The sequence below is a fragment of the Gracilinanus agilis genome, chromosome 2, assembly GCF_016433145.1.
Source record: "Gracilinanus agilis isolate LMUSP501 chromosome 2, AgileGrace, whole genome shotgun sequence".
Lineage (NCBI taxonomy): Eukaryota > Metazoa > Chordata > Mammalia > Didelphimorphia > Didelphidae > Gracilinanus > Gracilinanus agilis.
In genome coordinates, this window is record NC_058131.1 from 478,111,952 (window position 1) to 478,127,291 (window position 15,340).

Below are 15,340 nucleotides of genomic sequence, written 5' to 3' on the forward strand. Positions count from 1 at the left end.
GGAAGGAGATGGGGAAAGAGAGAATGAGAAAGAAGAAAGAAAGGGAAAGAAAGGATAGAGAGGAGAGAATGAGGGAGAGGGAAAGGAAGAGGAAGGAAAGAGGAGAGAAAGAGGGAAAAAGAGAAAGAGGGAGGGTTAGAGGGTGGGAAAAAGGAAGAGAAGGAGAGAGAGAGAGAGAGAGAGAGAGAGAGAGAGAGAGAGAGAGAGAGAGAGAGAGAGAGAGAGAAGCCATGAAAGAGCGCAATGCCAGAGAGATGAACTACTGCAGCCCTGGACCCAGCAGGAATCTTGCTGTAGGGATCTTTCCATTTCACTTCTTTCCCCCTCATGCAGAAACACTCACAGAGGAAGTAGCAGCAGCAAAAGGAGAAGGAGAAGAAAGAAAAAAGAGGAGGAGGTGGCAGCTGCAGCAGCATTATTGTTCATCCTTCATAGTAGCAGCAGCAGCAGCAATAGCAGCAGCAGCAGCCCACAACATGCAAGCCAGAGAACAACAAAAAAAAAAAAGTCTCCCTAAAAAGGAGAGGATGAGGAAACCCAGGGAGCAACTAAAGCCAGTTGTACCAGGCTGACAGCCAAGGGATTGTAAGGTACAGTAGAATGGGAGGATAGGGAAAGGGAGAGATAGGAAGAGCAGTGAGGCCATACTTACTATCACAGACGTACGGTTTATCCTGGTCTTCCTGAGAGGAAGCATCATTCCTCCTCCTGCCACCAGCAGAACCACGGGCCTATAAAGAGAATTTAAGGATTTAGTCATGTGCTCTCTAGCTCCTCGTTTGGCCCCCAAGATCCTCTGAGCCTTACTGGTGCTTTACTATCAGAAACCTCAAATATTTCCATCTGATCTGCTTATACACTTTGCCATCCACTCTACCACTGAATCCTTAAGATATCTCTGCCTCTCGTAGTTCAGCTTTCTTCTATGTGTTCTCCCCCTAAAGTGGAATACAAAATCATTGAGAGATCTTGTGTCCCCAAGCCTTAGCATAGTGCTTGGCACAAAGTAAGTGCTTAAGAATTTTATTTTTCACAAATAAAATAAAGTACAGTTAATCTAATAATAAAAAAAGAAAGAAAGAAGAGAATCAAATTAACAGTATTAAAGATGAAAAGGGTGATCTCACCTCTAATTAAGAGGAAATTAATGTATTAAGAATTACCTTGCTCAATTATATGGCAATAAATATGACAATCTAAGTGAAATGGATGAATATTTATAAAATAAATTGCCTAGATTAACAAAAGAGGAAATAGAATACTTAAATAATCCCATCTCAGAAAAAGAAATTGAACAAGCCATCAAGGAATTTCCTTAGAAAAAATCTCCAGGGCCAGATGGATTCACAAGTGAATTCTATCAAACATTTAAAGAACAATTAATTCCAATACTATACAAATTATTTGACAAAATAAGCAATGAAGGAGTTTTACCAAATTCCTTTTGTGACACAAATATAGTACTGATACCAAGCCAGGCAGACCAAAAACAGAAAAAGAAAACTAAAACCAATCTCCTTAATGAACATAGATGCAAAAATCTTAAATAAAATACTAGCAAAAAGACTCCAGGAAGTTATCACAAGGATTATTCACAATGATCAGGTGGTATTTATGGGATTCTTGTTCAAGTTTAAGAAGACAGGAGTTTTTAACTTGGGGTCCATGGAAATCTGTAAACTTAATTGAGAAAAAATTTCAATATTCAGGGATGTAATTAAGGGGAATCTGTAAACTTCAATGGGGAAAAAATGAATCTTCATATTCTCTAAACTCTAATTGAAGTTTAACATTCCCTTTAATTATTTTGAAATATGATATTGAGAAGAGATCTATAGGTTTCATCAGTCTTGCAAAAGAGTCCATGACACAGAAAAGGCTAAGAACCCCTTTTTCTATGCAATAACATTGTAAAGGGAAACAACTTTGAAAAGTTTTGAAGAACACTAGTCTAATCAACTGCAACTCCAGAGAACTGAGAATGAGACATGCTACCATCCACTCTCCAGATAGAGAGGTGATAGACCTGAGGTACAGGAGACATACAAATTCATTCAGACATGGCCAGTGTGGAGATTCTCTTTTATCTGAATTTGCTCATTTGTTGCAGGGAGAATTTTTTTTTAATTTGGAAAGGATTTGAGGGGAAAAAATCAGGATAGTAGCAGTGATGCTAAAATATAAAAACAGAAGAGAGCCATTGAAATACTTTTTTAAATGTGCAGAAAAGAACCCAAAGTAAAATTCAGAGGGAAATACAGACAATAGGGCAATTTTGAAACTGACTTGTTCAATCTATTCCGTTTTTCCCTAAAAAGTAAGCTGTACCTAATAGACTTAAGGCTTCACACACAGTCCTTTTTTCCCACGCTTCATGAACACAAATAGTCATGTTTCTTTGGTGTCTCTCAAGTTTAGAATGGCAAAAAATAGAAAAAAAAATTTGAGCTGTGTGTCCCTGGGAAAGTCACTTAATCCCCACCGCCTACTCCTTTCCACTCTTCTGCCTTGGAACCAATTCCCAATATTGATTATAAGATAGAAATTAAGAGTTAAAAAATTCTGTGGAGGGAAGTACCAGTGTAGAGAAACAAACAGAAGAATTACTCAGCACAATAATAGACCTCTAAAGAAAGGGTTACTCACTGCTATGTAGTGTGATTTTCTATTTGATTTGACCAAAGCCCTATTGCTTACTCCTAACCTCTAAATAAATGTTTATGATTTAAAAAAAAAAAAACAACAAATTTTCTTGGTGCCATAGAGGTGAAAGAATATAAACCAGACACATCAAGAGAATAGCCTGATTTCTTCTCTTTGAGGTCAGGGCTCCCCAAGGCTGAACTTGGGTCTACTTGAGGTCAGAGTTGGAGAAAGTTTTCTTATGGGGACTCTCCATGGGTAACACGCACTAGAGTTAATGATGTAATGCCTCCTCTTCCCTGATACCTTATAAAAAGTCTTTGAGGTTAGAGACCATTTTCTCTTGTCCCCAAGCACCTATTGCAGTGCCTATATGCACACATATAGCATACACACACATACATCTGCACACACCATTATGACTATAGTATTTGAGTATTTTTTTAAAACCCTTCCCTTCTGCCTTAGAATCCATACTAAGCATAGGTTCCAAGGCAGAAGAGAGGTAAGGGCTAGGCAACTGGGTTTAAGTGACTTGTCCAGGGTCACAAAGCTAGAAAGTGTCTGAGGCTAGATTTAAACTTTCCATCTCTAGGCTTGACTCTCTATTCATTGAGCCGCCTAGCTGCCCTTCTTTGAGTATTTTTAACCATAATACTGAGGGAGAGATTTTTAATCAATAATACTGAGGGACAGATTGGCTTCGTTAAATATAAGTACATAATAGTTGAAAACAACTATTTTCCATTTGTATGGAATTAATTAAAATTAATTTTATTATATTATAGTTATATTATAAAATTTAAAAATCACAACTGTAAGAGGGAAATAGGTTTTCCAAATCTGTTTTAAAACCTATTTCCCTCTTACACAACCCATGATCAAAATCCTAGGAATTGAAGGTACATATTGTGAAGAACTAGCTTATGGTGAATGTTGTTAAAGATGCTAAAAGGGAAAGCGGCATGATTTCGTTCTCTGAAGAACTAAAAGTTTTAGGCCACATTTTGATCTGCCTAGGAAACTTTAAAGGCAACTAGGTGGCTCCATAGGGCAGAGTGCTGGGCCATGAGTCAGGAAGACTCAGCTTCCAGAGTTCAAATCTGGTCTCTGCTGTGTCACCCTGAGCAAGGAACTTAACCCTGTTGGCCTCAGTTTCCTTATCTGTAAAATAAGTTGGAGAAGGAAATGATAAGCCTTTCCAGGATCTTTGCCAAGGAAATCCCAAATGGGGGTCACAAAAAGTCGGACACCACTGACATAACTGAACAATAACAATGAATTTTTAAGATATAAGTAGTCCTAATTGAAGGCAAATTGGTGAGACTTTTAAAAGCTATAATTCTTTAATTCATAATGCAGTGGGAAAAGGACAAATCTTGGACTTGGGAAAGACCTGGATCCAAATCCTGGCTCTGATTCTTACTAGTTATATTTTCTTCCACAAATTATTTAAACTCTTTAAATCTCCATTTCCTTATCTGTAAAATGAGGGTACAGCTATATTACACTCACACTCACAGGGAGAAAGTGGAGAAAGTACCTTGTCAAGTTAAGTCACCAAGGATTCATTAAGCTCCCACTATATGCTTGGCTCTTTGCTAAGCTCTGGAGATAAGAAGAAAGGCAAAAAGCAATCCCTGTCCTCAAGGACTTTACCATAAAGTATCATGTGTATATGAATTATTGTTATTATTATTTACCCAACAGGATCTTCACCTTGTACCAAAGGCTCAGTTCACTGATTCACTTGGGGATTTCAAAAAAGCTTTGAGTGGCTTTAAGTGAAAGAGAGAAGCCAGCTTTCCCATTATAACTTTAGCGAGAGCAAAATCTGAAATTTGGCATTAGCCAGTAGAGAGGCATATTTAGCCTGGCCATGCCTCAAGCTAGATAGGTTCAAACCATCTGTAACAGTAATGTCTAGGTCATAGTTCTGGCTCCCCAAAACAAGGGAAGAGTCGAAAAAAGTTAGGAGCATGTGGATGCTGGAAGGAAATTGTGGGGAAAGTGATGGAAAAGAAAAAAAGAAAAAAACTAGGCCTGTTACCTTTCACACTCTCCCTTTACATACCAGGTCTCATCTCACACCTAGCTAATTATTCACAAAGACAGCAAATTAAGAAAAAAGACAGTGCTGAGGGGGTTGTCAAAAAGTAAATTACCTAATACGCTGTTGGCAGATATCTGAATTGACTTAACCCAGTGGTTCCGAAACCTTTTTGGCCTACCACCCCCTTTCCAGAAAAAAATTACTTAGCGCCCCTGGAAATTAATTTTTTTTAATTTTAATAGCAATTAATAGGAAAGATAAATGCACCTGTGTCCATCACCGCCTCCCTGGATCACTGCAGCACCCACCAGGGGGTGGTGGCGCCTACTTTGGGAATCACTGGCTTAACCATTCCAGGAAATTTGGAATTATACTAAAATGTCCCTAGCCTTTGACATGGAAATTTAACTCCTACTCTAAGCAAGTCAAAGAGAGAAAAAGGCTATATCTATCCCAAAAATATTCACAGCAGCACTTTTGAAGGTAGAAAATAACTGGAAACAAAGTAGATACTTATCAACTGAGTGACAGCTAAATAAATTATGGCATATGAATAATAGAATATTACTGCACCATAAGAATTGATGGATGTGAAGAATTCAGGGTAGCATGGGTAGGCCTATGAACTGATGGACAAAGTGCCAGAAAACAATGTACACAGTGACTACAATTATGTAAACGAAATGAGAAATAAAAGTAACAAAACGATGTAAGAACTTAGGATTTTGAGCTAGAAGGGAATCTAAGTCCAGTCCCTTAATTTTACAGATGAGGAAACTGAGACACAGAGCAAAAAAACACATTTACCCAGGACCACACAGTTAATGCTTGAGGCAGGTTTTGAACTCAGGTCTGTTCTTTACAGGATTTAACTGCTTATTTAGACTAAAATTAGCCCCAGAGAAGAAATGGAAAAATATACTTCCTTTCAAAGGGGTTTGGGAAGGATATGTATTGATCATCTTTGGTAAACTGTTTTTATTCCCTCTTTCTTACTCTTTGTCACTGGATAGGGGAGAGAGAAGGCTATATTTTGAAATTCAGGCAATATGAAAAGAAAAGATCCCGATAACAATTTTAAAAATAAAAAGAACAGTAAAGAGACACCAAGATATATTGTGTTTCCTTCCTAGACCAAGCATAGATAGGCGGACTAAACTGACATACACAATATTACATAGACAGCACCATAATGCCTGAGGTATCATCTCCTGTCTCCTGCCTGATCTGCTTGTCTCTAAAACAAATTAGAACATTCATTCTCCACTCCCACTAATTCTCTCCATCTTATTTCCCCTCTCTTTCTTTCTTTACCCTCCCTCTCTCCTCTCCTCATACTCCCATTTCAGAGAGTTGACCTTGAGAGGGAACTGAAAGAAATAGGCAATGTATTACTCTGAGAGACCAACTAAATTACTGAAGGTGACTCAAGCCCAAAAAGTTATTTGCCCTCCATTGCCCTCATTTTCTTAGCCAAATGCAGAGGCACCACAAGAAAGCAGAAAGACCCAGGAGTACAAGAAATCAGTAGTGCTGGTTCCACCATTCAGAATTTGAGTAACCTAGGCAAATGACAATCTCTCTGAGCCTCAGTGGTACCATATATGAAAGAGAGATGCTAGTTTTCACTATTTCATGGATGTTTATGCATGTGAGTGTGTTTTGTAAGATGTAAGGCTCTCTACAAATGGACATTAATAGTTAATAGGAAGGAAGCAAGGAAGGAAGGAAGAAAGGAAGAAAGGAAGAAAGGAAGGAAGGAATGAAGGAACGAACGAAGGAAGGAAGGAAGACAGCATTTATTAAGTGCCTCCTATATGCCAGTCACTGTGCTAAGTGACTGGCATACAAATACATACAATTTGGCACTAAGTGACAAATAAAACTTCATTTGATCCTCACAACAACCCTGAGAGATTGGTGCTATTATCGATATCGTTCCAAAAAAATAAGAAAAAGCACAGTGGTGCTACAATTATTGCAGTGCTACATGGGACAACTTGATGTATTCACTTCAGAGTTCTGTCACAGCAATCTCTGAGCAGGTGAAAATGGTAAAGCATGATGACAGAAACAAGTCAAAAAGAAAAAATACAGTGAGAGGAAAGGGCTCAAAAGAGGGAGGAGAGCCTTAGCCAAGAAATAGAGTTTCATTTCTAGCTCTGATGTTTAACCACTTGTGTAATTTTACAAATGCTTCTTCTCCCTGTGTCTCATTTCCTTACCTGCAAAATATGAATAAGGCACCCAGAGCATGTAATAAAATTCTGCAAGGAAATCCTGTCCATGATGCCACCACCCTTCCAAGTAAATGTTTGTTCACTGCCTGAGTCATCTTTGACTCCTGCCTCTCCTTCACTAACTCCATACAATCAATCTCTATATCTTTTTTCCCTTTGAAATGGTTTTTGGATCTGTTTCTTTCTCTCCATTCCCACTGCTGCAATCCTATCGCAGCACCTCACATCCATATTGATATAATGCCCTCCTGATCTCCTGTCACCGGTCTCTACATCCTACATGTTCTACCATCAGAATCATCTTCCGTGAACATCACTGACCTGTCACTTCCCTTCTCAAAACCTATAAAGATTCCCTATTACCTAATGTGGGAAGTTCAAATTCCTACCCTAGTTTTATGCCCTCCATAATCTCCATCATCACTATCCAATAGTATGTACCATTACTCCCAACACACACCAACTTCAGTGAAATAGGTTTCCTCCTGGCCCTTTCCACACAAACCATAACTTCCACTTCCATGCCTTTCGGTATTCTCAGTACCTGGCACAGGACATGGATAACAGCAGGCACTTAATAAATGCAAATTGAACTTTTAAAGTTTCATAATACATATCATTAGCAAGGAAAAAAGACTGGATCAGTCGATCTTCCAAAGATCCTTTAGACCTCGATGAGCCCATGTCTAAGAGCAAGAAAGTCAAATAACATTAGCAGAGCTAAAGGGGCACAAATTGCCTACTTCTGGTTGGAAATCTGTGAATATCTCTATATCATGAACATGCATTTCCCCCCTAACCACCAAATAAGAGACTCAATCACCCAAATGAGGTGTCCCATTTCCATATGCTTCCATATGACAGGTCTCAAGTAGCCCAAAACCTGAAGTATATATGGTTCTCTGACCCCAACTCCCAAGTTCCCTCACCACAAGACATAATAATAACACCTCACGTTTACAGAATATTTGGAAATCATTGTCTTATTTTATGTTCATACCAACACCAGAATGTGAGGAAGGAATTATCTCCAATTTACAAATTGAGAAATTGAGGCACAGGGAAACTGATCAACTTCCTCACAGTCTCAAAGGTGCTAAGGAATAGAGGAGAAACCAAAATGCAAATATTTTTATTATTAGTCCAGGAATAATAATAGTAGGGGTAGCTAGGTGACTCAGGAGAGAACCAGGCATGTAGGTGGGAGGTCCTGGGATCAAATATGACCTCAGACACTTCTTCACTGTGTGACCTTGGCAAGTCTCTTACCCCCAGTTGCCTAGCTCTTACTATTCTCCTGCCTGGGAATCAATACTTAGTATCAATTCTAAAATAGGAGGTAAGAATTTTAAATAATAATAATATAGTACTGTTTCACATTTATATGATGCTTTAAAATTTACTAAGCATGTTTTGCAAAAGAAACCTATGAGGCATAGCAAATATTACCCAAATATCCAAAGATCTATGATTTCATCAGCATAACAAACTACACCAACCAGTATTGATTACAACCCACATATGACACAGATCCTAAATCCTAAAGTTTTGCCTGAGGCATGTAGGAGGTGAAATGACTTCCCCAAAGTAACAAAACAAGTAAAACTCCCATTCTATTAATTCCTCCTTGCAACTCTTGGGAAAATATTAATATCTCTACTTTATAGGTAAGGAAAGTTGAGAGAGTTTAAATGACTTGCCCAAAAGGCAACTAGGTAAGAAAAGTGGAGAGAACACTTGGCCTGGAATCAGGAAGACCTGAGTTCAAATCCAAACTCAGATACTTCTACTGTGTGACCCTGCATTTAACTTCTATTTGCCCCACTTTCCTCAACTTTAAAATAGGAATAGTGATAGCACCTACCTCCTAGGGTTACTATGAGGATCAAATGAGATAATATTTGCAAAGCACTTATCATTGCCTGGTATGTAGTAGGCACATAATAAATGCTCATTTTCTTCCCTCCTTCCCTTCTTCCTTACTTCCCTCTTTTGTCCTTTCCCTTCTTCCTTCCCTCCTACCTCCTTCCTGCCTTCTTCCTCTTTTCCTTCTTCACTTCTTTCCCTCCTTCCTTCCTTCTTTTTCCTTTCCTTCTTTCCTTCCTTCCTTCCCATAGTCACATAGCTAGTAATTGTCAGAGCCTTTATTCGAACCCAGTATCCTATATCCAACTCCAACATTCTTTCCATTAAACTACTTTGACTCTCAGTAAACCAACCCTCTAAAGAACTGGGGCTTTCTTATTTTCACAACTGAGCTGACAAATAGCCCCAGGCATGCCTGAGGACCATGGCCCAAAATAATGCTTTCTGTGGAATATTGTTCCAACTATGGGAAATATACCAAAACAGAGAAACAGAAAGCTTCTAACTCCATCCCCACCTCCTTATCTATTAACAATCAGAGCTTATTTTCATCTTTTTAGTTACCCTGGTTGAATATTTTCCAAGTAAGCTTTCTCCTCTCTGACTGCTTGTGGCAGAAGTTGAAGCTTTCCTCCATGGAATGAGGAACAATGTCCTTCCTGAGGCAGTAGAAAAAAAGTACTGGCTCTGGAGTCTGAGGATATGGGTTCAAATCCTATCTTGGCTGTTTACTATCTAAATTACCTTAGGCAAGTCATTTAACCTCTCCTGGGATTGCATTTCCTCAGATTAAAATAATGAGGGCAGGCTAGATGGTCTCTGCCGTCCCTTCAAGTTCTAGGTCCATGGCCCAAGTTTCCGTAACTTCTTTTCCTTCTATGTAGAGCCCCTAACTTACCCGTCCTCTGGTCCTGTTCTTTCGTTTAGGAGTATCTTCTTCTAAATCCTCCTCTTCATTTACTTCTTCTACATTTTCATCATTTTCCAGAACCCTCTGCAATTACAGAAAGATAATGGCAAAATTTGATAAGGGAATGACCAAGAAAAGAGGAAGCAAGGGGAAAGAGGAGAAGGAAGAAGAATTCAACCAATAAGATTTTTAAATTATAATTATCATAGTGTAGAAACTTCAAATGAAGATGTTAGGGATGCCTAGAGAACAGAAGTCCTGCCCATGGATTTGGCAATTTGTCTACATGGATCTTCTTCCAGCACCATCAATCTCCTCCAACCCTAAACATTCCAAAGCCATCAAGCTTTAGCAACTTGGTTTTCCCAAGAAGGGATTCCTTTAAAAAAAAAACTGATATTTAAAAAATCCAAGAAATCAATAGCCACATCAAAAAGATTAAAATCACTAATAATTAGGAAAATTCGCTTTAAATCAATTCTGAAATTCAACCTCATACTTATCTGATTGGCAAAGATGACAAAAAAGAAAAATAACAATTTTTGGAGGACTTGTAATTCATGATGATAGTCTTTGTATAACTAGCATCCAGTGAGAAAAGAATCAAGTCTTCAGATATGGCTTGGGACACTCCTTCCCCAAAGAGAGAGTAATTTTGTGAATAGCTTGAACTTAAAAAATTATTTCCCCTAAAGTAGGAATATTTATCATGGGAGGAGGAGGGTGGAAGAAAGGAAGTGGCAGCGCAAATAGATAAAATTCTAGTCTGGCATCCTCTCTCTGAAAATAGAGTGGGCCAGTCTCATAACTTGATCTGTTCTCCTCCTGGCAGAATCAAAGTCTCCCGTGGAGAAGGGTAGGTAAAATTCCAGAGATATCTATTGATACCTCCCTATAATCCATATTTAGACAGACCCATGTAGACATTCATATATCTGCATGAGCAACAAGTACACACACAATGGTAAATGTGAAGATTTGTTTTGCTTGATTTTGCTTATTTTTAATTTTTTTCAATTAATGATCATTTGTTTTTCCTCAGTCCCTTAGCAACTCCTCTCCCTCTTCCCAAAGAAGAAAAAGGAAACCCTTGTAACAAACATGTATAGTCAAGCAAAACCAATTCTGACACCACTCATACCCAAAAAATATATATCTTATTCTTCACCCTGTGTCTACCACCTCTATCAGGAGATGGGTGGGATTTTTCATCATTGATCCTCTAGAATTCTAAGTCTTTAAGAGTTGTTCATTTATAGCAAGGGGGGAGAAGAGTCTGGAGGAAGAATATCTAATGTCAGGGCTGTCTAAAGAAGAAAAAAGGGTCATTGAAGCACTTTTTTAATGCACAGAAGAGAATTGAAGCAATGTCAGAAGGAATCACATATAAGCAGGACAGCTTTCAAAGGAACATGTTGAATTTATTTTGTAAATATATATATATATATATATATATATATATGTCATGTATATTTAAAAGAATAGGAAAAGGAACCTGTATATAATATTCATGTTTCCATATATAATCCTCTACTGTTCTACTTAACATAAGGAAATAGTCTCTTTTCACCTGATATTCATTAAATTCAAGATAATAAATAAGTAAATAATTTGGAATGGTCCAACAAAGCTCTCTCTGGGTCCATCTAAGAGTTTTCAATAAAGCTTTTTCAAAGTGTAACTTTCCTTTCTCTTCTTGAAGTGTCCTCTTTGAAACATGAAAATGTTTTTTTTCTTCTCCTCCTGCCTTTCTAGAACTTTGCTCTGGTTAAGGAAAAAAAGTAACTTCCTATTTGTCTAATCAATTCAACATTAATATGCAGTTAATAATAACCCATTGTTGTTTAAATATAACAAATTATTATTATTTAAAATGCATTACTTAATACTCATTGAATTTTTTTATTTGGCTAAATGATCATTTATTTAATTACTCCTCAAAAATTACCCTGAGAATTTCATTAACATTATTAGTCTCATTTCAGGGACATACATTTCTAGCTGTTTAATATTATGGGCCTCAAATTTCGTTGGCTTTCAAAGTCCGGTCATTACTTGGCTTCTTTGATTAGACTACATTGGCATCTCTGTCATGCCCTTTATTTCGCTTATTTGTACCTATTAGTTAAGTGGGTACATGTTCATTATATCTCTCAGGGTTTTTTAACATGGATTAAAAGGACAAGGCGCCATAATTCAAGATGGGAAAAATAAATCAGTTAACTAGGTGCCAGGAATCCTGTGTTCTAATTGTGTCCTTATCATCATTCACTCAGTGTGTAACCTTAGGTCACTTAACAGACTTCTTGTGCCTCTTTTACCATCTTAAAACAAAACTAAACATATCATCCTGGCCCAACCTTCCTCCTTGCAAGTCCTACTCCAATGCCCCATCATGACATGGAGAAGACTGGAATATCAAAAGTTATGCCAATGGAGCAAAGGTCTTAAAGGTTGTGCCAAGTCTTTAAGGCTTCTTGTAAGGCTCAGTGTCTCATCAGCTAAAGATTTGGCCACAAATGATAGGTTTCTTTTGAATACAGAAACTTGTGTAAGGCGTAGAGGAATTGCAATCTGTGTCAATAGAAGAAATGCCCACACTGATAGAAATCACTGATGCTTGAAGGATTAGAATAGTCTTCAGTTCTCACTGGATTTTTGCATGGGTAAAATAGTATCAGTTTTGAATTTTGAAAAGCACCAGTTACCAGTTAGAAATCAGGAATTATCATTCATGTCACTTCATTTGGCAATAGTTGACACCACTTTCAAGCCTTTCATACAAAGCAAAGGCTTCATGAGAGGCAATTACATAGCCTTCTCCTGCCACCTTCTTGCCAAGGAAAAATGCCCTGCATCCTAACTACAGTAGACAAAATCATGTTATTAATACAATGCCATCAATGTACACAAAAGAGTCACTGGCATTTACATACATAAAACTTCATGGTTTATAAAGGTTATCCTCAAAATAACTCTGTAGAAAGGTAGGAAGGAAATTATTTTCCTTTTTATGCATGGAGAAACTGAGATTTTTGAGAAGTTCAGTGACTTGTCTATGGTCTGGTAGCAGAGCTGGTCTATGAACCATGATCTTCTGACTCCAAGTCCAGAGTCCTTTGCATGAAGATTATGCTCTTTCTACATGTATATCAAATTATTCCTCCTAAAAAATTCAAAGTAGTTCAGACATCAATTTCTGGCCTCTCCACTGAAATTAGCTGCATAGCCATCAGCTACATCTATGTCTGTCAGGGCAATGATCCATTTTCCCTTGGCCATGAAATAGCACCCTGGCAAAGAAAGAGCATGGTGAGTCTAATGGAGAAAACCCTGGCCTGAGGGTTAGGAAGCCTCGTCTCAAGAACAGAATCTGTGTAGAGGTAGTAGCAGTAGCAGCATCAGTAGGCAACAGCAACAAAAGCAATAGTCATGATGGTGGTGATGGTGGCATTTATGATACAGGGCAATGATGACAAGAAAAAATATTTCTTAAAATCCAGGTCATCTTTCATATTGGAGAAGGGAAGAAGTGAGATGGGAAAATGCCAAAATAATATAGGAAAATGCCAGTCATGATGATGTACAAGAAAGACTCAAAAGGAGGGACTCCTAAAGTCTGAAGAGGGGAAAATCAAAGACACCGAGTTCATTGAAAATCATTACTTAACACAAACTCCAGAAATTACACCTAATAATGAAATGGTAGTGCCAGTATAGTGCCAGTGTCTCAAATGGTTTTGAAAGGGAGATGAACATATTCAGATATAATTTTTAAGTTAATCTTGAGTTAGATGCCATGAATCTAATTAGCATACCAATTACACAAAACAGTTGATATCTACTCTCATCATCATGAATGAGCGCGTTCTTGGAGAGAGAATATTTGACTTCATGTATAAAAACATTTAAGAATGTGCAAAAAACAGCATATTTGGTAGCCACTGGCCTAGCAAGAACAAGAGAAGAAAAGGTGGAGTTATCAAAGAAGTCTAAGTATAAATACCAGGCAATATTCTAACAGAAGCAATTTTAAAAAGCCATTGAAGATCTTGGAAAGACATTAGAAAATCACATCAATATTCGGCTGGTACATACAGCAGAAAATCTATACACCATATAACCCAATTAAAGGCAACAAAAAAGAAACATAAACACCTGCCCAGGGGAGAGTTTCATAGAAGATGAGTCAAGGTCATTAAAAGCAGGATCATATCTCGATGTAAACAGACACAAAGTCAGCCATGGAGTGTCAAATTTTCTCCTTCACTTTCCTTTTTTTTCTCTTTCCTCCTGCCAACCAGTTACAATACCTATAAATCCTAAAGGGTATAACTGAAAGTGGAAGCAATAGAACACCTTGCTTCCCCACCAATTATCATCCTGGAAGCCAAGGAAAGCAAGGGAGCATCCCTAACATATGTCAAAGATGGGTCTTTTCCTCTACAAAAAGGAAAATCTGGGAAGTTATTCTTTGGAGTTATTGCATCAGTATTCCAATATCTGAGCAGACTTGGACATCTGTAGCAACTCTCCTGTTTCTAGCCCTCCTGAAACCTTGGCTATAAAGAATTACATTAAATAAATATCATTGGGGGATAGACTTTGTATATTTTTCTCCCTTTTATTTTAAAACTTCTAGAATTCAAACGAAGTCTTCATTCAAATTGCTGAATGAGCAGCCCTAATTTAAGTACTACATATATATATATATATATATATATATATATATATATATATATATATTTTATCTGGGTTGTTTTGGAATATTCCAGGGCCTGATTAGCAGAATCCAAGGACTTTGAGAATCATGCCCAAAATGGAAATATGGAGAAGTAACTTCCAATTCACAGCAATATAATGCAGTGGGAAAACACTGGATTTATAGTTAAGACATCTGAGGTCAAGTTCACATGTGTCATTTATCATATTATGGCCTTGGACAAGTCACTTATGTACTCATCTTCTGTTTCCTCATTTGTAAGATGAGGGGATTAGACTAAATGAATTCTAAATTCCTTTCTAATTTTATACATATGCCTATGAGCTGATGTCTTCAAAAAGATTGCCTTGGTTATGTCTGTATCCCAAGGAGATAAAAAAAAAAGAGAAAAGTATCCATTTGTACAAAAATATTTATTGCAGCTCTTTTTGTGGTAGCAAAGAATTGTACACTGTTGTGAGGGTTTATTTAGGATTTAATTTAGTAATAGTGTTGGACCTAGCAGGAAGGGCTGGAGAATTCTAAGATGGAATGAAGAAGCAGGAAGTAGGGCTTGTGCTCTGGGAGAGACTCCATTAGTGGTTGGCACAAACTGTTGCTAACCCTGGGAAATCTCAGAGTTAAGGAAACCCTGCATCCAGATTCCCTGGGATCCTGAGTGGTGGAGGTTTCCAGCAAGTGGACAAGACCTGCAGAGCTGCACCAAGTGGGAAGTGGTTTGGGATCTGGTGGACAGCATCTCAAGCTCACTCTCTCTACTTGGGTACCTTGGACCACCTTGGCTCTTGGCATCCTGTGATCATCTTTGGATTACCATGAGAACCCTCAAAGCCACCCTCAGGCCCTTTAGCTGTGCTGGTCAAACCTGGCTGGAACCAAGATTGAAGCAGCCTTTCCAGTGACTC

General features: G+C 37.9%; 1 protein-coding gene across 1 annotated transcript in view; it reads right to left on the minus strand.

Annotated features, from left to right (window-relative positions):
* Positions 1-15,340, minus strand: part of DPF3 (double PHD fingers 3) — a 414,482-nt gene that overhangs the window by 142,885 nt on the left and 256,257 nt on the right. Inside the window, exons 5-6 of the mRNA XM_044659971.1 lie at positions 9,701-9,796; positions 653-731 (exon numbers count right to left, since the gene is read on the minus strand). Of these exons, the coding sequence (XP_044515906.1) occupies positions 653-731; positions 9,701-9,796 (175 nt within the window). The remainder of the gene's footprint in view (positions 1-652; positions 732-9,700; positions 9,797-15,340) is intronic.